The sequence below is a fragment of the Telopea speciosissima genome, chromosome 11 (assembly GCF_018873765.1).
Source record: "Telopea speciosissima isolate NSW1024214 ecotype Mountain lineage chromosome 11, Tspe_v1, whole genome shotgun sequence".
Taxonomy (NCBI): Eukaryota; Viridiplantae; Streptophyta; class Magnoliopsida; order Proteales; family Proteaceae; genus Telopea; species Telopea speciosissima.
Window position 1 is genome coordinate 35390552 of NC_057926.1, and position 21556 is coordinate 35412107.

At 39.1% G+C, this 21556-nt stretch overlaps 2 protein-coding genes across 3 annotated transcripts; one reads left to right on the forward strand and one right to left on the reverse strand.

The window, feature by feature from the left end:
* Positions 1-2162: 2162 nt before the first annotated feature.
* Positions 2163-2504, reverse strand: LOC122645016. The gene has a single exon (XM_043838371.1). The coding sequence runs from the start codon at positions 2502-2504 to the stop codon at positions 2163-2165; it is 342 nt and encodes a 113-aa protein (XP_043694306.1).
* A 1486-nt stretch (positions 2505-3990) lies between these two features.
* LOC122646879 (DNA-directed RNA polymerases I and III subunit RPAC1-like) lies at positions 3991-21281 on the forward strand. Of its 2 annotated transcripts, none has more exons than XM_043840510.1 (9): positions 3991-4151; positions 4318-4503; positions 5915-6044; positions 6136-6216; positions 6306-6505; positions 18509-18604; positions 18705-18798; positions 19243-19359; positions 21169-21281. In XM_043840510.1, exons 1-9 carry the CDS (start codon positions 4041-4043, stop codon positions 21270-21272), a joined length of 1119 nt encoding a protein of 372 aa, XP_043696445.1. In that variant the 5' UTR covers positions 3991-4040; the 3' UTR covers positions 21273-21281. The 2 variants fall into 2 exon arrangements, with proteins under 2 accessions (XP_043696445.1, XP_043696446.1); XM_043840511.1 differs by having other exon boundaries at positions 4039-4151; positions 4322-4503.
* Positions 21282-21556: the final 275 nt, after the last annotated feature.

Here is a 21556-nt window from a genome sequence, read left to right on the forward strand (position 1 = left end):
GATTTTTCTGGCCCTGAGGTCGGGTCAAGCCTAAGGGGACTTAGGGTTGGGCTAGGGTTCTGTAAAGCCCGGCCCAACTCGACCCTGTTGTAGCCCTAGGCTGAACCAACCGATTGACACCACTGATTAACGTTTTCTTGGCAATTCAGGTTTTCAAAAAATACATATTTCTCTCTAAAACCCTAACGCAAGGCATAAAACGGTAAAACCTTTGGGCTAGACGTACGCGACTGATCAACGTCGCCCTTCAGGTTCTCCATACGAAACCAAACACGGAAGTAGATCACTTAGAGTTGGATTTTGGAACCCTAGTGTGTTCTCTTCTTCTCCGGTTCCGTTCCCGGATGATTTCATTGGCAGCCAGCGATTGAAGCTCCAGATTGTAGAACTCCATCGGCTATTGCAGCTGCGGAAAGGCGACCGGTGAGCCCCTGCCCCAATGCCCCCTTTTTCTTCTCTGTCTCCGTCAAGTCCATCAGGGCCTATCTCCTATAAGTTCTCAGATGGATGTATCTCTCTCTCTCTCTCTCTGACCAGCGATGCTCTATACTCAGTTTTGCAGCGCTTTATATTTTTTAGAGCTGCTACCCTCTTTGCCAGTTTTGGTGAATGGATGAAAAGTCCATAAAATGAAAAAATCCATGAATTTATTTGTTGGTTTCTCACTCTCTGTGCTCTATTTAAAAAAAAATAAAAAAAAATCAATTCATAGGTGAAGACTGAAGAAAGAGAAGGGAATTTTTAGTGTCTGATGTTATTTTTTTTGAGTGTTTGCACATTAATATCTGGTTGTACCATGGCATGGACTTTGGAAATTCGGTGGACTGTACAGTGGTAGAACTTGAAAATCCAAAACATTGGAATTTGGAACTCACAAAAATTAAAAGCAACTCAAAGTTAATACAAAAAAACTGAAAAATATAAAAATAATAACAACTCAATTACTCAAATTCTCAAATCGAAATCCCTAACCAGCTAACCCTCACGGACCAAGTAGGCAAATACCAAAGACCAAAGTAATAAAAAAATTAAACAGCTCAACCGCAAGTTGGAATTCTAGCTAGCCGCTTTCCCTTCCTCTTCTCCGTCTCCATTCCAAGACAAGTTCAGCGTCTGTTGAAGGCTTGAAGGCTTGAAGGCTTGAAGCAATACCCCATGTTATCTTCCTCTTCGTTTTTTTTCCAAAAACCCGATTGATTGCCGAAATCCATCGAAAGCGATTGCAGCGGCAGGAGTTTCTCTCGGTTCGGCCAGAAATCTCCACCGGTCCTAGCCCTTGCCCTGGTGCCCTTTTCTTCTCCGGATTATATTTGGACTGTGAGTCTCTCTCTCTCTTTTCCCTTTAAGCTTTCCCTCTAAGCCTTGTATTTCTTTAGGTTTCGGTGATCTATTTGCATGGAACCGGGAAGGTGTTTTTCAGTTTTTCCCAATCGTCTTTACTCTTTAGTCCATACATCTTCCAATAGGAAGAAATAATTTGTCTTCTCTTTACAGGAAAAAATATTATTTCTGTTGGGTACCTTGGGAAAGCCCAATAATCCCTTGGTTTGCTATTAATTGTAATTTATGGTTGGTTTAGTTGTTATAGAAATTCGATTTCTTGGATCGAATTTTTTGAGATTCGAACAGGAAAACTGAATTGGGTTTAGTGTCTGATTCAGCGGATTGAGGGTCTTCTTTCATCTGATTTCAGGTAGAGATAGTGATTTTTTAATCTCTTACGTTAGTATTGGTGGTGAAAAATCATTGGAGAAACTTGGGCATCATTTTGTTTTCCATGTACTACTTGAGAAATCTGGATTTTCTTTTCTCTGTTCTATTTAGTTTCTACAATGTTAATGGATCTGCTATTGCTGATCTTTCCATGTTTACAGAGTCGATGTTGAAATTTTTTATAGATTCAATGCTTACTTCTGAGAAGGATTCTATCAATTTTGTGCAATACCAGAATGTATCCGAAACAAGGCACACAGTATCCCAATGCTTGGATCTGATGATATTGTTATTTATAATAGTCATAACAGAAAGAAAACTGATAAGAAAGGATCTTGCATTGTGGAAGTTGTTGATCTAAAATGTGGAAGCCATGAGAGAGCATGGTCCAACTCAATCACCCACCAGTTCCGGAAGCTCTCTTTCTCAAAGCTTTCTCAAAGCTTTAGTTAGTGCTTTACATTTTTCACATCAGTCTTCAGGTTTCTGTAAGAGAAGTTAGGAACTCCATTGGGTCGATTACTATCAGCAGCCTCCACTAGAGAACAAATGCTGGGTAGAAGCCTAATGTTAGTTGTGCCCCCTTTCTTCTTCTTTGATGCCATGATCATAAACCCAAACTTGGGTTGGAAGCCATTACTGGTGGATGTGATGTCTGTAATCTGTGACTCAGGTTTCTTGGGGATTCCATTGCTGGCCAACTCAAGTTTGCTGAAGTAGTCAATCTCTTGTTGGATGAGGGATCCAACAGTGCCTCGTGCACCGACCTCGATTGGAAAGGGTACAGCCATAGGTGCAGGAAAACTGGCAGCTGTGAGAAGATTCTTTAATACATAAGTTTAGGTTGGAATAGTTTGGGAAGAAGGCATTGTGGGAGAAGTGGAGAGGTGGGTTTGGGTCTGTCTTGGTGGGAGGATTGCTTTGGCCTTTAAGGTTTCCCCTGGGGGGGGGGGGGGCGCATGTATATAGTTAAAAGCGCTTTATCTAAAGTGGACAGAAAGGAGCGTCGCATTAATTTGGATGGTGAGTGATGAACATTTTTTTAGTGAATTTAGTTTTAATGTTCTTATTTGTTAATAATCATGTATCCTTTTCATTCGAGGCCAGTAATCTGTTTCTTGTTTCTTTGTTGGGTTAATAAAATGAGAGAGTGCTACTTGCTTGTGTGAAAGCATGCGTGGTCATGGCTTATAGATATAGTCTGTTTGTACATTGAAAGCATATAGTCTGTCAGGGTCAGGGTCAGGGTCAGGGCTAGGGTCAATAGACCAAGCCCGGTCCAATCAGGGCGGGCTTGGGCTGGGCTTGGCCCAGCAGGGTCAGGGTCAGGGTCAGGGTTTTTAGGCCTTGAGTCAGGGTCAGGACGGGTCTGGGCTGAGCTAAGGGGACTCAGGGTTGGGCTAGGGTTTTAAAAAGCGCGGCCCAACTCGACTCTGTTGCAGCCCTAGGTAGAACTCTTGATAATCCTGTAAAATAATTCTTCTTGCTTTATTGTGACACCCATGACCCTATCCCCTGCTAGTGAACGAGGTTTATTGGTTTGGTTTAACTTGTTTTCTCATCCTTTTAATAGAGATGTCTTCATTCTTTATGCTTTGTTTCTTTTGTTATTGAAAATTATAACCAGTGTCAATGGAAAATCATGTTCTTCTGGCTGTTATATTGGTCAAAATTGGTTGGGTCGCTGGTCCTTTTTCATGTTGTTCAAAATGACTGTTTTTTCCCCCAAGATTCTAACCATGGAACTTTTTTCTGCTGGGTCTGTTGACAGTGACCTTGTTAAGCCAATAGTTAGGCAATGTATGGTTGTCCATTTTTAGGTCAGCAAACACACTTAGTAGAGAAAAATTAGAGCATCCCACACCAATAAACAAATTTGATTTTGTTTATTAGAATTTCTTATAACAAGTTACAAACTTCCACCAAACTCTTAAGATAATAAACAAATAATTGCAGCATGATAGAGTAGAGATCATAGCTGACATTGGTGGATGTAAGTCTGCCTTGGGTCTTCTGTCTTTATCATTGTGTTTATTAGGTGTACATGCCTGTTGCATAGTGAATATATGCCCGTATTTTTTGCTCCCAGATTTTTACTGAGCAACCATATTAAACATGTACCGTATCATTGCCGTACATGTTTTATTAGTCCGGATTTTTTTTAAAGTATTATTGCTGTTTAGTCCGTTTAATTTCCGTATGTATCCGTACCTATATTATTGCCATTCCCGAACTTACTAACTATGGTCTCATACTCTTCACTTAAAGCAAAACCCATTCAACTCTCCACGACTCTGAAGTTTGCTTAATTTGCGGAGGAGTCGATCATGCCTAGGGTCTCCGCTCTCGACTTGCCTGATTTGCCCAAGGGGCAGCTCCCTCCGCACCTTGAGCTTCAGCGGACTCGTGTCCACTGTGCAGCTGATGCTCCAACGCATGTATGTTTTCCCCACTCATGATGGTTGTACAGTTTTCATTTTTGGATTCTTGTGGATGCTCTATTGAAGTTTTTTCCCCATCCCTTTTCACGAAGTTATTGTTTTCTACTGCCTTCTTCTTCTTCTTCTTTTTTTTTTCACGTTTTGGGAGTCTTTATGTTTGAAGACAGATAATATTCAATACTCTGGTGCCTATGCAATGATGGGAGTTGATAATGGTTCTCGGTTGGATGAGTTCTGCAAAAAGTTCAGAGTCGAAGTGATTCGACTGACGGAGGACGATATGGAATTCGATATGATTGGTATCGATCCTGCCATAGCCAACGCGTTTCGGAGGATCCTCATAGCAGAGGTATGATTTTTACGAGGTCCATCGATCCTCATTCACTACATTAGCTTTTTAACATTTTCCTTGTTCCCCATAGCATTGAGAATTGACTTGTCTATGTGTGTTGGATTAACCCTCCCTTTTTTTATCCATTCTATTCTTCAGACATTTGGTTTTTTAAATTGAAGTTTTTTAAACGATGGGCGTTCATGTTGATTCGATTTTATGTTTTTTTCTTCATCCTGTTACTTGCTATTTAATGGGTTTTTTCTGTTACTTGCTGTTATTTAGTTTGAAAGTGACTTGGGAAAAAGTGATGAGAAAGATATTGAGGGCTTTGGGTAACGTATATAGATTGAAACAACATTAAATGGCAAAATAGTATCTGTGGGGCCAACCCTATTTAGCTGGGAGAAGAATTAGATGAATTGAGAACCCAATTTGCACCATCCATTCAAACTATACACCAATCGCATGGTGGTAAATTTTCAAAAAAATTATTATTTAGTGTGTAACTTCTTTAACAAAAAGGATTAGTTGGGCTGACTGCTCATTTGCATGCTCCATTCTAATTGTGCACTGACAGTATGGTGTAAAATTTTGAAAACAACATTTTTCCAGTGCCTAACTTCTTTTAACTAAAGTAGAAGGTAAAAAATCTTAAAGTAGGTCCTTGCGACAAAGTTTCAGTGATCCCATGTATTTCAATAATTCATGAACAGGAAGCCATGTTATGTAGGGCTTTTGTCAAGGTTGAAGTGTTGGTGATGAGTATCGAACTTACAGTGATTAACATGGTCTTAGATAGGTTTGGAAAATTGGTCCTAGTAGTCATCTCTTCTATAGATGGGAATGGATAACTCATATGCAATTGTTCATGTGAGCCATCAAGCGAGCAATTGCTTCTACCGTGAATGGGTATAGGATCTGACTTAAGGTTCTAAATCTCGATGCCAAGGCTGGTTTCGACCAGCCAAGAAACTGAGATTTTCCAAGTTTCGACTGAAACCAGGTCAAAACCTGGTATTTTCTGGCAAAGCTCGACATTTCGTGTGCTGTTGAAACTGGTCGAAACTAGGCTGGGCAAAACTTGGTATTTTTCGGTCGAAACTGGTTGAAACCTGACTTGTGCCAAGTTTTGTCTCAGTTTCGCTGGGTTCTTGAACCATGATCTGACTGCCAAACCTCATCCATTCTTGATTGGGTTGCCTTTTTCTTTGTCCAGCAGGGTAATGTTTTAAGTTCTCTCTCTCTCGTGGTTGTTTCCATTTTATATTCAAACCCATTTTCATTGTTACAGTATCACACTGTGATGGTATGTTCGTTAGTTGGCATTCAGTGCTCTCTTTATGTTTGTACCCTTTCTGTTGTAATTGTTGATGGGGTTGGCTTTTCATTTGATGTGTTTTAAATTGGTAACTACTATTGCATGCAGCTCCCCACAATGGCTATTGAGAAGGTCCTGATTGCTAATAATACATCAATTATCCAAGATGAAGTGCTAGCTCATAGGTTGGGACTCATTCCTATAAAGGTCGACCCAAGGCTGTTCGAATATATGTCAGGTTTAGATGAATTCACCATGTGTTACAATACCATGTCTCTTTAACGTCTTGTCATCCTTCTTACTAATTATTGGCAACTATTAATTTGTAGAGAACGATACCCCGAATGAAAAGAATACATTAGTATTCAAGCTTCATGTTAAATGTAAAAAGGGTGACCCCCGTCTTACAGGTAAAATTATTTTTTTTTCTTTCTAAAGCTCTGTTGTGTGTGTGTGTGTGTTTGTTGGGGGTAATTGGTAAATGCGATGCATTTTGCAGTGAAAACAGATACTCTTAAGTGGTTGCCCAATGGGAGTGAATTTCTACTCGCATCTGAAAACCCAGCATCAAATCCAGCTTCGAAACCGAAAACTTATACATCATTCACTTGTAGCCAAGACTCATTGCCAGAATTTTCCGACCAACCAATTGCCCCTAAGCATAATGATATTATTCTCGCTAAGCTTGGACCAGGCCAGGTAACTGTGTTGTCTATTTCATCTTCCTATTGGTTATTTTTCTACAACTAGGTTGTTTATGTTTTTTATCTTGAACAGATTGTTACTATAAGACATTACAGTATAAAGGCATTTGAATAATTATGTTTGTGACCCTTTAAATTCTTCCTTTGGATTCTAGTTTATTTGCATAAATAAATTGAACACCAACTATAATATCTAGGGAAAATTACTGCCCTCTCCCCTGTACTTTGCCCTAATTACTCACTCCTCCCTTCGATTTTGCCCACTTACATGCGATTCCTTTATAGTTTCCACAAAATTACTAAAACCTCCCCTGCAGTTAGTTTCCGGCTGTTAAGTCGTGACGTGGCGTATTTATATTTTTTCTAATACCAAAACTAACCCTGGGTCCATGTAAATTAGACCCTTTTACCCTTTTGATTAAAAAGGATTCTTCTTTCTTGTTCTTCTTCGTCCTCCTGTAACCCTACCCACCCCCACCCCTCTGCAATCCTGCCTCATTATTGACAACATCGCTGACTTCGCTGCCAAACCCAATGCTAGAATTGTGAATGATTAACAGAAACCCATATCTATTGTGTTTTTACCCCTTGCCTCTGCAACTTTGAGGCAATTGAAATGCAGTGATCTTTAGGTTGTTTTGCTAGTGAGAACCCAACTCCCACTGGAGATTCAACGAATAACAAATTTGCTTCTACAACATCAAAAATAGAAAAGAATCTGAAGATTCTAGACTGATAAATCCCCATTATAAAAGAAATACAATATTTGGAAGAAAAAACCTAATGCGGAATCTGTACTTCTGCAGGCACAAAATGAACTCAAGTCCAACTCCGTTTCTTTTAACACAACTAGGGCCCAATTCAACAGCAGCGTCATATCCTATTGATGAACAACCAGGACCTAATACATAAAAGTGGAAATACAGAGGAAAGAAAAGGGTATTAAGTAGGAGAAGGAAACAGGAATGGATGAATTAATGAATAAAAAGGAAGGAGAAGGAGAAGAAGAAGAAAAATAAGAGGAAATGGGGGTAGGTGATTGATTGATTGCTACGGCCTACCTCCATTAAGCCAGAGAAGGAGAGGCCTCTTGGATGGTTGAGATTGAGCTTCAAAAAACCAGTAGAACAGAGCCCTACCTAGATGGACGGTGATGTAGCCTAAGAAGTGTGAGATGGGTGGGTTTGAGGGCTGACCTGGGAGAAGAGTAATCCTATCAGATTGCGGGGTTGCAGGTGGTGGGTTGGTGTAGGTTTACTGTGAAGCATTAATGCCTGTAACAAAGAATGATTCAAACCCAATAATAAACTCAAACAGTGAGAGTAGAAAGAAGAGAGGCGATGTCGCTGAGGCTTCAAAGCAGGGGGAGCAGGGCGGTTGTGGTGAGGGATTTTTAGTTATATGCTTGAGGGGTTTTCAGGCCATTGGATTTGACAGTGTTTTAATCGATTTGAGAACAAAGGCAGTGGAGGCGGCGGCGGTGGTGGTGGAAGAGGAAAGATAGAAATGGGTGATTGAGGTTGAAGATGAATGTTTGAGTTAAAATAAAACTGCAAGCGTACGGGTCAATCGTAGCTACGGGTCGAACACGAGGAGATATACGCTACTCTATTTAACTAATCTTAAAAGTAATGCAAAGTGAACCAAATTACTTAAATTACTAAATTAATGGTAATTAAATTAACGGATCCTAACTCACAAGCATCTAACAAATTACGCATCTACGGGATTAAGTTGGCGTCCTAACATATGAACATCTAACCTATCAAACTAACGCAATTGGGAGTAATTAAAAATAAAATCCTATACTACCAAGTTGGAAGTAATAAAAATGCAGCCACACATCCGCATCCACATAAACAAAATAACCACATAAATAAAGTAACCCATAAGAAAAAAAAAAGAAATAGAGGGAGGAGAAGAAAAAGAAGAAGGAGAAGGAGAGAATGAGATTGAGAGTTTAGAGAATGCAAACCTAGATGTGCTTGAACCGGATTAATTGAAGAAGCTTGAATGAATACTTGCATGAACTTACCATGGCCTCTTCTAAATCTCCAAGTCTTGTCATCACTATAGGAGCTTAGACTAGGAAGCTTTAAACTAAAACTATTACAACCATATTGAAGACATTAAAGCATAAACTAATCCTATTACAACCATTAACTAATCTTATGAAAGCAAACTTAAGAACTTGAAAGAACTAAAGCCCAACATAGGAGAAGAAGAGAAAATTTCACTAAGTGAATGAATAATTTTTACAAGAGAGGTAGGGGTATTTATAGCGGGAAGAGAGGAGAAGAGAGAAGAGGGAAGTGTAGGAGAAATATTCCCTAAGAAAAGAGAATATTCTCTTCTCCTTCCTCTTTTACAATGTCTTGAATCCTAAGAAAAAAGAAAAAAATAGAAAGAAGAAGAAGAGAAGATTGTTTACATAGACCTTCTATTTCTAGAAAAGTAAACTTCCAATTCTAGCAAGTGCTTCATTTTCTTTGTAGATATCTTCTCCAAGCAATAAAATCAAAGCATCTTTGATTTTTCAACCTTCCATAGATGAGAAAATATCTTTCAAAGTAAATCTATCCCAAGTAGAATTCCAGAAGTGCCCTTGGAAAGTTGGAGGGGAGAGAGAGTGATGTTAGGATTCCACTCATAATTAATGAAATGCCAAATCTATCCTTCAAAAAACGTGGAGCACATTTATGTGTGAAATCTTAGGGCATAAAGCATATATTTTACCACATTGGACAGAATTACTCGGTGCTTTCTTGTGCTTTTCAGGGTTTAGGTGAATTCTTGTGAAAATGGAAGAGATGATGCTAAGGAAATGTTTTTAAGCTCTTTAGAGGTGTCAATAGTATGGATGCGTAGCCCATCGAGTTAGCTTCGCAACGGTTCAAACGGCGCTTGATTTCGAGTTGAAACGAAGAAGTTAAAGCCGTTTTAGTAACAACGCACGAAAATGGTATGCAGGGGTTTATTTATAATTATTGACAGTCGATCGGGGACAAAGTAAAGCGGAAGTTTGGATTCGAGGGGTTTTAGCGCAATAATTAGAAGTTATCCTTTCTGTAGCCGAGAGATTCCGTTTGGAAGGCTCTGGATAGTCCAACTTCAACTTGAGATATCTTGGGCTCCCGAACTCCAAATTGGACAAAATTTGGGTCTATTTTGGGCGATTTTTCACAAGGAACACAATGGTGAAGCCTACATAAGCACCCCATGCTCCACGTTTTTTGACGAACAGATTTGGCATTTCATTAATTATGAGTGGAATCCTAGTCATCACTCTCTCTCCCCTCCAACTTTCCAAGGGCACTTCTGGAATTCTACTTGGGATAAATTTACTTTGAAAGATATTTTCTCATCTATGGAAGGTTGAAAAATCAAAGATGCTTTGATTTTATTGCTTGGAGAAGATATCTACAAAGAAAAGGAAACACTTGTTAGAATTGGAAGTTTACTTTTCTAGAAATAGAAGGTCTATGTAAACAATCTTCTCTTCTTCTTCTTTCTATTTTTTTCTTTTTTCTTAGGATTCAAGGCATTGTAAAAGAGGAAGGAGAAGAGAATATTCTCTTTTCTTAGGGAATATTTCTCCTACACTTCCCTCTTCTCTCTTCTCCTCTCTTCCCCTATAAATACCCCCTACCTCTCTTGTAAAAATTGTTCATTCACTTAGTGAAATTTTCTCTTCTTCTCCTATTTTGGGTTTTAGTTCTTAGTTTGATTTCATAAGATTAGTTCTTTCAAGTTCTTAATTTTGCTTTCATAAGATTAGTTAATGGTTGTAATAGGATTAGTGTATGCTTTAATGTCTTCAATATGGTTGTAATAGTTTTAGTTTAAAGCTTCCTAGTCTAAGCTCCTATAGTGATGACAAGACTTGGAGATTTAGAAGAGGCTATGGTAAGTTCATTCAAGTTTCTTCAATTAATCCGGTTCAAGCACATCTAGGTTTGCATTCTCTAAACTCTCAATCTCATTATCTCTTTCTCCTTCTTCTTCTTCTTCTCCCTCTATTTCTTTTTTTTTTCTTATGGGTTACTTTATTTATGTGGTTATTTTGTTTATGTGGATGCGGATGTGTGGTTGCATTTTTATTACTTCCAACTTGGTAGTATTGGATTTTATTTTTAATTACTCTCAATTGCGTTAGTTTGATAGGTTAGATGTTCATGTGTTAGGACGCCAACTTAATCCCGTAGATGCGTAATTTGTTAGATGCTTGTGAGTTAGGATCCGTTAGTTTAATTACCATTAATTTAGTAATTTAAGTAATTTGGTTCACTTTGCATTACTTTTAAGATTAGTTAAATAGAGTGGCGTATATCTCCTCGTGTTCGACTCGTAGCTACGATTGACCCGTACGCTTGCGGTTTTATTTTAACTCAAACAATGAAGAAAAGGGTAGCATTGTAATTTCATTTCTGATGTTTTAGTAAAAGGGTTAAATAGTCTTTTCAAGACAATAACTAACAGCAGGCTAACCCCGTCAGCCAGAGGGGGTCTAAATGTAAGTGGGCAAAATCGAAGAGAGGATTGTGTAATTAGGGCAAAGTATAGGGGAGGGGGCAGTAATTTTCCCTAATATCTAAAATCAAGGATTTGGGATGTTTTTATGTCGACCCAGCTTCAATTGGTATGTCCTAGTTATCATTGCTAGATGCAATGTTACAGATCTTTGGCAACCTCCCTGTGGAATCACATATCTATATGCGTAGACATGGATTTGACTACAATGTGGTAGTGATTCGGCTGGGTTGAGTCCTTTCATCTTTTTTTCTTTTCAAGAAAAAAGCTGCGACAAAGACTGGAGTTGCTGGAGGAGGAGGAAGAGGGGGAAGAAAAAGAAGTAGAGGAAGAGGGAGCAAAGGGGCTGGAAATTCCAAGTAGGAAGAGAAGAATAAGAAGACGGAACAAGAGGAGGAATAAGAACGGGAAGGAGGAGGGAGTGGTGCATAACTGGTTTGAGCGTCTCTACCTTCGAACTCCGAGAAGCGTCTTTGACTGCCTCTGCCTTTCTCTCTAAAATTGCTAAGACTGGGTACTACATACGTAATATAGAATCCTTGGGTTCACAACCAAGGGTATGGACCCTAACTGGAAATTTTTATTCGACCCAAGTACTTTAGCCTAACGACCAAAGCCAGAAGTGTGTTCCCTAATTAAGAACCTCTATTCTAGAATATTCTTCCCTGTAAATGAAATTGAAAACAAAAATGCCTTACATTTCTGTAGTAATCATGTTTATCTAATTCAGATTATTTTTATGAGAAAAAGTTCTTTACATTTTATATTAAAGTTTATACACCTCCAGTCCCCAAATCCTAATTTTTTCAAATTTAAGGAGTCCAACACCCCATGCTTGTGTTGGATTCTGACTCGTGCACACACCCATATCCTGGTAACATGGGTGACTTGTGTCAATTATATGTTTGATGTTAATGTAGTAGAACTTGGCTGACTCTATTCTTTGTTGACCTTGTATTTGGATCAATCCAAGTTTTGCATTTCATGCTTGATAGTTTTACTAGCAAGGAATCTTCATTTTCTCCTTTGCTTCTTGTCCATATTAATGGTTCCTACCTTCCATTTCTCTCTTTGTTTCCTCATTTTTTTTTTGTTTTACCATACTCCTTACTGTAGCAAACGTTCTCCTAGGGGTGCCACTTACATCCTGGGTTCTTGTTTTTGTTGCTTCTTCAAACATTCGTATCTCACAACCATAGTTCGAGGACTCGTTTCGTTTTGGTATTTCGGACTGACCGAAATATTCGAAATATTTGAAATTTCGGATATTTCGGTCGAAATATTGTATTTTTTCTGGTATGTTTCGATAGGTCATTCCGGTGGGTTTTAGGCCAAGTTAAGGCCTGAAACTTCATGGAAACCTTATTTTAGGCTATATAAACACATTTAAATGTTCAAATTGCAAAAATAGTCACCAAAATGGTGTTTTGGATGTGCACCATTGATTGGCAACGTACGGTCGAACCCTAATGTATAACTTAGTTAATTACACATTTACACATACACATTGTACATTAAACAAATGAATTCACTTGGAACTAAGTTGGAAATATAATGACTCATAAATTAAGTCATAAATCATAATATTAAGTACATAAGACATCAAGTCAATAACAAGTTAACAAATAACAACTTAAGAGTTAAGATTTAAGAATATGATATCAAACATTCCAAATTAGAATATCCCCAATTGTCCCCTACAAGGCTAATTGTCCCCTACAAGGCTACAAGTCAAGTAGTCAACTAGTCATCATTCATCTCAAATGTTTACAAATTTGCTAATAATAACTACTTTGCCGTCTAGGATCAACCCCACTCATGGTCTGCTGGAGTCGACGTGTATTGCTCTCCGACTGTAGGACAAATGCATGCCACGTCATAGTCTAGGAGAAGAAGCGAGTGTAGTCATCCACAGTGGCCATGTAAATCGTATCATCAACATGTCAAGGTAACCTATCCTAGGATATAGGTCACCAAATCGTGAAGAAGTACTACCCATGATCCACTATGATATGAGTCATATGACGGTTCGGGAGCATATACGGGTCGACGGCTGCTGGTGGGTTGGGTAGCCAGGGTAGGAAAAGAAGTCATCTACAAAAGACGATCCACTATATCCCTGTGAGTGGGAGTCATACTCAAAACTGGGAATGGATGGAGAAGATATAGGCGCTACCCCCAGGGTACGCGCCTGAATGCCCTTCGCCATATGGATGTGAATGAGATGAACCATGCTCGATTATCTTTGGAGATGGACTGCTGTCTACATGAAAAGATGGGGCACGGAAATGCCCCCCCCCAAACACTTGATCTCTTGTCTCTATCGCCAATACTCACCCACCAAATGAGCCAAATAGGGCATCAATGTCCATAAGCTCGGCTTGCCTACTAGTACCACTACCACGACCACCAGGATGGGACTGGCCACGCCGCTTTCAGAGTAGTAGGTCGAGGTGGACGATGTGGGCCGTGTGGCTGGTGTGGGGGCATGGATTGCCTCTTGCTGCTCTTATACCACAAACGGGACTCGAGTTCCCTCATATGCTTGACCACCATGACCATCATCATCACATCCATCATTACCTTCATCATCACCTCCATCATTACCATCTCCACCAGGACCACCACCACCATCTCCACCAGATGACGTAAACCAATCTTCATCCTCCTCATCAACACCACCGAGGGTCGAACGGTATGGGTGACGCGTCCGTGCGTGTACCTCACCCTCTGCACCCATGAAGTCATCCACATTAGCTTTATGTGTTCAGCTATCATGGGGCCAGGTCTACCTCCAGGCTGATCTAACACTGGCTCACCTCTATCCCTCACCCAATCAACAATAGGATCTTCATCATCTGACTCCACCTGGAAAATGTCGGCGAGATCGATATTTTCCCTGATACCCTCTTGTCCCATGCGTATGTGTTGCATCTTCAACCTCAAATTATAATGCACATACACTAAGTCAGAGAGACGTTCAGAACCCAATCTATTTCTCCTCTTAGAGTGGATGAGAGAAAATGTATTCCAATTCCGTTCACCCGGATCTTGAACATGTCAGGAGAGAACCTTGATTGCTATTTTTCTTAAATTGTCTGCCGAACCCCCATACAACACCCACCATTCAGCTGCATTACAACAAAAGAAACATGTCATCTTCATTTCAAAAGAATAAGATATTGAATTGAGTAATGACTAATGAGTATCGGCATCACCGCGTGTCCGGCCTTGCTCTGCAGCATTGGTTCCAAAATTTCCCAATGCATTCCTAAAAGTCTTCAACTATAATCATTTGGAAAATATTTAAAATTTGTAATGACTCATTACTATTTAGTATTGAATTGAGTAATTCCAAATGAATTATAACTTATAAGACTCACCTCATTGTTGCATATCGCCTGTAATTTACTATTCGGCTTTAACTTGGCAACTATTTCTTTGACTGCGTCAATAAGACTATTATTCAACCCAAGCCTATGATGTATTGATACTTGGGGTTCAAATAATATGCTGAAATTGACATTACATATTGACTAGTTAGTAATATATCCTTCAAATTAACTTTAAAAGATGTAATTGCATAAAAAACAAAGAGTGTACACTGACCAGCCTTATGCAGTGGATGCATAAGTTGATTTTCCCAACGCTCCTTGATAATTTTGAGAAAGAGTTTACTACCTCGTGGATTTGTATTGTAAACACCTTCATTCATCAAGTCTATTGCAGCATATAAATGTGGCATGGTTGGTCCCTTGAGAGCAGAATCAACTATATGCAAAACCTTGACCACTGGGTCCAGAAGTTGTACCACTTTATGCAATTTAGACCAAAAGTCATCTGATGAAATTGTAGCTTGTGCTTCCCTACCACCATGGGTATTGGACCTATTCCAGTTGAACCAGTCTTCAGAAGCAAACATTGATCTCAGTCCAGACTTCTTGGTCTCTATACTCTTGAGTGCAATGTAGTTGGTGGCGAATCTTGTTTTGCCTGGCCTCACTAAGTCACCCCCACACTTCTCCCTCAAGAGGTTTAGTACAAACCCATGGTTGTAGACAAAGTTGGTCATTTGCCTTGCCTTTTCTACAACATGTTGTACCAATTTGATCTTTCCCATGTCCTTCAACATGAGGTCTATACAATGGGCAGCACATGGAGTCCAAAACAACCGGTACTTCCTGTTTTGCATCAACCTCTCACCGACACTCTTGTAGTTGCTTCCGTTGTCCGTTACAATTTGGACAACGTTCCCCACTCCTACATCTACTACCACTTCCTTCAGCAATTTGTAGATATACTTTGCATCTTTTTTCTCCTTGGATGCATCAACAGACTTCAGTAAGACTGTCCTCCCATCACAATACACCATAAAGTTGATGATGGACTTTCTTGTAGAACCAGTCCAACCATCATATATTATGGTCACCCCATAGTTCTCCCACAGCCCCCTCATTTCATTGATGTAGTCTTCAAGCTCTCTCTTCTGCTGGGGCAAATACACATTCATAATCTCATATGGGGTGGGCCCCTTATACCTTGGGCCAGCCTCAGCAATGGAATCTATCATAGTCTAATAAAAGGGGCCTTATGCTGTGTTTGCTGGGATGGTATGGTATAACATCCACTTAGCTATAGATTCCTTCACCATCCTCTTCAGATTTTTCCATGCTCCCTTGATTTTTGGTTGTTTGTTGCCTTTCTTTCTATAAACACCAGGTGCTTTGTGAAGTGCTGGGTCATCTTGTACTGGTGGAGGCGGAGGGGGAGCTGCCCTCATACTCTATGATCTCCTAAAGGGATTAGGCAACCCACCTCCTCCACTTGTGCCTGCTCCTCCATTACCACTAGCACCAACTCTAGAGGTACCAGCTCCTCCACTACCACCTACTCTCTGTCTCTCCTGATCCTCATGATAACTGGCTCTGCTCATCATCTGTGCTCGTCTCCAATCCCTAGCCTCTCGCTCAGTCTCTATATCATCAGGAACATAGACATCATCACTGTCATCATCACCATCATCACAATGGCCTGATTGGCCTCCCGCTGTACACCTCACTGCTTCCTCAAGATCTACTCTTGCCTTCTCCCTCTGAGCCTTCCTCTTACTCCCTCCCTTCATGTAATCAATGACAACCCTAGATACTTCCACAAGGACCATATGACATGCGACCACTTCAGGAGAATTCCCAGCTAGATGTTGTTTGAGCTTAGTGGCACCACCTCCCAAAAACTGCATGTGACAATAGTTGCATTGGGATTTTCTTTTATCCCCATCAATTGGAGTGCCATGCAACCATGCAATGTCACTCCTAGTGCGCCTGAGTGTGCTCCCCTCCCCCTGGGTCTGGGCCGGCTGCCTCTGCCCCTCTTGCCTCTGGCTCTGTCGCCACGGTTCGCCATAATCGGACTAGTTTACTGTTGCATGAATAAAAGACAATACATTAATCGTTGAAGCACATCAATTCTTTTAGTTTAAATGTTTAAGAATTAAGATTTAAGAGCACTAACACAAGTATATAAGTATATAACTATTTAATATTTTTTCCCTAACCCTCATTCTTCTCATATTTAAAAACAATTTTTAAAAATATTTTTCACATAAATATTGGCCTAGCACAACAAAACCGAAATTTTATGCAAATGGGCAGCAATAAAACAACATGTAGAATTTACTTATAGCTATTTTGTATTTTTCCCCTAACCCTCATATTTTTCTCATATTCAAAAATGATTTTTTAAAATATTTTTCAAATAATTATTGGCCTAGCACAACAAAATCGAAAAGATATGTAAATGGGCAGCAAATAAGAAGTATGTACAAATTATTTTGATATTTTTCAGTAATTTTAAAACAGAAACCTCATATTTTTTCTTCTTTTTTGTTATTTTTTGAATTTTTTAAATATTTTTTATAATTTTCGAAAATTAAAATAATTAATTATTGGCAGAAAAATATTTTTGACACCATGAGGCCATAGATCGGCCAATGGTGTCTAACATATATTTAATTCATCACCATACAATATACATAACCCCTATTATTTTTTTTTATTTTTGTTGTAAATAAATCCAATTTTTGAAGCAGAAAAATAAATAAATAATATATATACCAAAAAAAATTTCGACACTGTGAAGTCGTAGATCGGCTTCCGGGGTCTAACATATATTTATTGCATCACAAACAAACATGTTGATCATGCATTTCCCTAAAAAAAATCAATTTTGAGAATATGGTTTTACCTGGAATAGTGGAAAGGCTTCACAGATGTGCTAAGAAGTTTGTTCTCCAAGTGATTCCGGCGTAGATGCGGCAAGGATTCAAGTGGGAAGTGGAAGAATGGAGAAGAAATGAGCAAAAACCTTCAAAAATCAAGCAAAAGTGCAAAACTAGAGCTGTTTTTCAGTCTCGGTCGAAATTTCGACCGAGACTGACGAAACATGTTCATTTATATAAAGCAATTTCTCGAGAAACTCGAAATCTCGCGAAATTTTGAAAAACTCTTGAGATATATCGAAATTTCGAGAATTTCAATCGAATTTTTGTATTTTTTATATTCGAGGTGGCATTTCGTTTCGAGGAGGTCGAAATTTTCGAAATCTCGATCGAGATTTCGCGAGATTTTGAACTATGCCCACAACTAGTTACTGCCATGATTTCATCATCATTTCTGTCTTTTGGGTTAAGGTTTCAGTTTCTGATTGTTATTAATAATCACAGTTTAATTAAATATTAAAAGTGGTCTTCGTGTACTGTGTTATATTTCTAAGCTTTTGAGGGCAGCTTATTTCTGCTTGCTTAAGTTCCCTTCTGCAGGTCCACTTCTATGGTGAAAATTTCTCTTGGTAAGATGAAGTAATTTGATGCTTCTATGTAATAGAAGTTATAATAGGAAATGCTTAGTTAAATCTAAGATTGAAACAGACTTGAACCGCTGACATCCACCACAGGGTAAACCACCGCCTCTCAGGCCTCCCCATTTTATTCTACCATAGAGGCCAACAAACACAGCTTACACCTTTCATCGCACTATGCTCTCCAAAGAGCAACTCTTCTCAAAATCTCAGAAGGTGCTGAGTTGTAATCCCATTGTAAGGATTCTTGTGGTTCCGTAGAATCCAGCTATAGGAGAACCAGGAATGGAGAGCTTTCCCCCCATTTCTGCCCAACTCTTTGGTCTTAAGAATGTTGGTTTTAAGAATGAATGATTGCCCTTCTCCGACCCTTACTGCCCAATCTAAAAGCAGATGGTTAATGCGTTCCACTTATTGAACAAGGTTCTATGGTCAGTCCATGACCGCTCCGAATGAAGGTCATCATTGATATTGTCACTATCATCAATATCGTCACTATCATCAATTAAATAACCTTTAGGCTTATCATCCAGGGACTTGTTCGGAAATACCGTAATGAAAGGAACATAGGAGTTTGTCCCTAGGTATAATCTAACTTTACCTTTTTCTGCAGGAAATTGAACTTGAAGCACATGCTGTTAAAGGGATTGGTAAGACTCATGCAAAGTGGTCCCCAGTTTCCACAGCTTGGTATAGGATGCTTCCTGAGGTAATAAAAAGATAAATATTTTATACTAACTTTTGTGCTTAATTTAAGAGCCAGGTTCTGTAGAAAGATATTGAGTTCAAGTTTGTTTGTTCTGAAGTAGGTTGTGTTATTGCAAGAAGTGGAAGATGAAAAGGCTGAAGAGCTTGTGAAAAAATGCCCAGTTAATGTATTTGACATTGAAGATTTTGCCAAGGGTAAGGAACCATGTTTTTTCAATTATGAAAGTCATTGTATATTTTCTTGGGTTGAACTAATTTGATCTGTTGTCGATGCAAATAACTATTGCTTTTAAAAATGTTGGTGCCACTTTCTTACTCTCCTACAGGGTCAATGAGTGGATCTATGTTAGGAGAGGTAGTGTCCAACACGTGAATTGGTTTGACAACTACATCAATCATTCTACTTTTTTGTTTTTTTGAAATAGACATCTGTAGCTAATACCAGGGTGGCCATTTCTTTAATGGTAAAAAAACACTTAGTAGGCTAGTACATGTGAATCATATTTGATGGTTTCTGGGGAAGCTTGCTCTTTCACTTGTTCCCATGTGATTTCTGTTGTATATAGTTTTAACCTTCCCTCCCCCCAGACCATTCCCATTGCTTCCTTCTTTATGATTGATGATTTTGATGACAAGCAGGTAAGAAGAGGGCAACTGTAGCCCGACCACGAGCTTGCACGCTGTGTAGGGAATGCATTAGAGGGGAAGATTGGGAGAAGCGTGTGGCAATAAGGCGTGTTAAAGACCATTTCATCTGTAAGTAGTGATGTGTATGCATCAACAATTAACTAGGAAGATCTTTCCATTTTTCAGTGATCTATTTTTTGTTTATAAGCATCTGATGATACTGCCTGCAGAACAACATAGTGTCTACTAGTGCCTTTATCTGATACTTGCTACTTGGTATGTGCCCCCCCATCTGCGTCAGTCTAAACTATTTGGTCAGTCACCTATCTCTCAGGCAGCACGTGGTAGATGCATCATGTTTGAGTCTTACGTGAAACCTTGCATTGGTAGCATGGTGATTTAGTGTTGCCTTGGGTCGAGAAAGGGCATTTCACAGGGCATGAGGTTGTGAAACCTCCAAAAAGGCAGTCCCTCTATATTTCTTTAAAGACCAAGAGGAACTGGCTCTGTCCAAAATCACACCTGAGTCTGAGGTGCTGTCCAAGTTGTTCGTGATGTTGTCTTTGTTTTGACTTGTAGTAAGAAAAAAAAGATATGCCCTATTTCACTTTCTGGAACTTTCTTGACCATGCCATGAAGAGATAAAATGAAATGTTTTACAAAATATTTATATATAGTAATGTTGGACAAAATCTGAGAAGAAATCAAGGGGGATAGAAAGAAGAAGGAAACAGTAGAAGAAGAAGAAGCAGGGGGAGAAGAAACTAGAAAGAGGAGAACCCTTGAGAAGAAGAAGAGGAAGGAGAGGGGAGGGGGTGGGGGAGAAGGAGTGCACATGCTCTCAGCCTTGGGCTTCAATTCATTCTTCCATTCATTCTTCAAATAATCTTCCTTTCATTGTAGGATTACATGAGTATATAAAGAAAATTAAAAAAATGACTCTCGGACTCAAACATTAATCACCTAGAAACTAACTACAATAAAACATTAAATTATCTAGAAAAAAACAAAACAACTCATTTACTAAGCCTACGAAAATGAAAAGACACTTTAATGAAATTAAACTCAGGTTTGGTGTCTCTTTGGAGTTGATTTCATGGGCCCCACCAGTAATAATATCGCAGGGACTAACCCTGGCCAGCTTAACCCATGGCTGGGTTTAAATGGGGCTGTTTAATGAACCAAAATAACCAGAAAAATCTGGATCAACTGGGCTGATGTCCTCATTTTGGTGGGGAGGAGGGGGATTGCAATGTTGAATGGCGTAGTGGGCTTTTGGCTTACTTGACTTGGATTTGGTTGACTATAGTCTCTGTCCTATTCTGACACAGCCTAAGATAATGGGGACAGCGGAGAAGCTGAACAAGTTACAAAATTAAATAAACCTAAAGGAAATATATTCTATTAACGATCAAAACCTTAGTGAAGGTCATTCATTGTTGTCACTTTCACCTGCCATTGGCCTACGCCATCTCAATGGACAAAATTTTGCGAAATATTTTGGTTTTCTCTAGACCTAGAAATAAAACCACATGGGAAATACACAGAGTGCAGTATTTCGTAGAAATTGTGGGGAAGTGATCTGAGTGTTAAATAGCTTAATACCAAATTTCGAGTTGAAATTGGGGAAATGGGTTGGAATAGTCGTAAATGAAGAATACTTCAAATTTGCTTTAGAACTTTCAAATCTTTGGATATTCAAACCTCTCCCAAACTCATCTAAGCTCCCACGATAAGGTTGGAAGGAGATTGAAGAATCTTTGCACACATTTGGGTTGCAACTTTAATAAAGAACCAAGTTCCTTAAACTTGTCATCTTGGTTCAGTTTTTATTAGATTAAAGCAATGTTGGAATCCTAACTCATGTCATTATTTTAGAAGTTTATTGGATTGTTGTAAAATTGAAGCTTCTTAATATCTGCAAAAAATTCTGTCCAGTTACCATTGAATCAACGGGGGCATTACCACCAGATGTGTTATTCACCGAGGCTGTGAAGATCTTGGAAGACAAGTGTGAGCGTGTGATTACTGAACTTTCGTGAATATTTGATTGACAAAAAAGAACCAAGGCTGTTCATCAGATGCAGAAAAGCAGGGGGCTGAGACAGAAATGGTCAGGTTTTTAATGAAATATTTAATTGTTTACCATTGTCTCTTACCTTCATCTTCAAGAGATCTCAATAACTTTGAGCAGAAGCAAATATAAAAATGTTTTATATCAAATTTCAGGACTAGACCCTTTAACTTATTCATACAGGGAAGAAGTGCCTTTTGCATTTGGAGATCATGTGAATGAAAATTAGCCAGTTTTGGTTTACAAGACTGT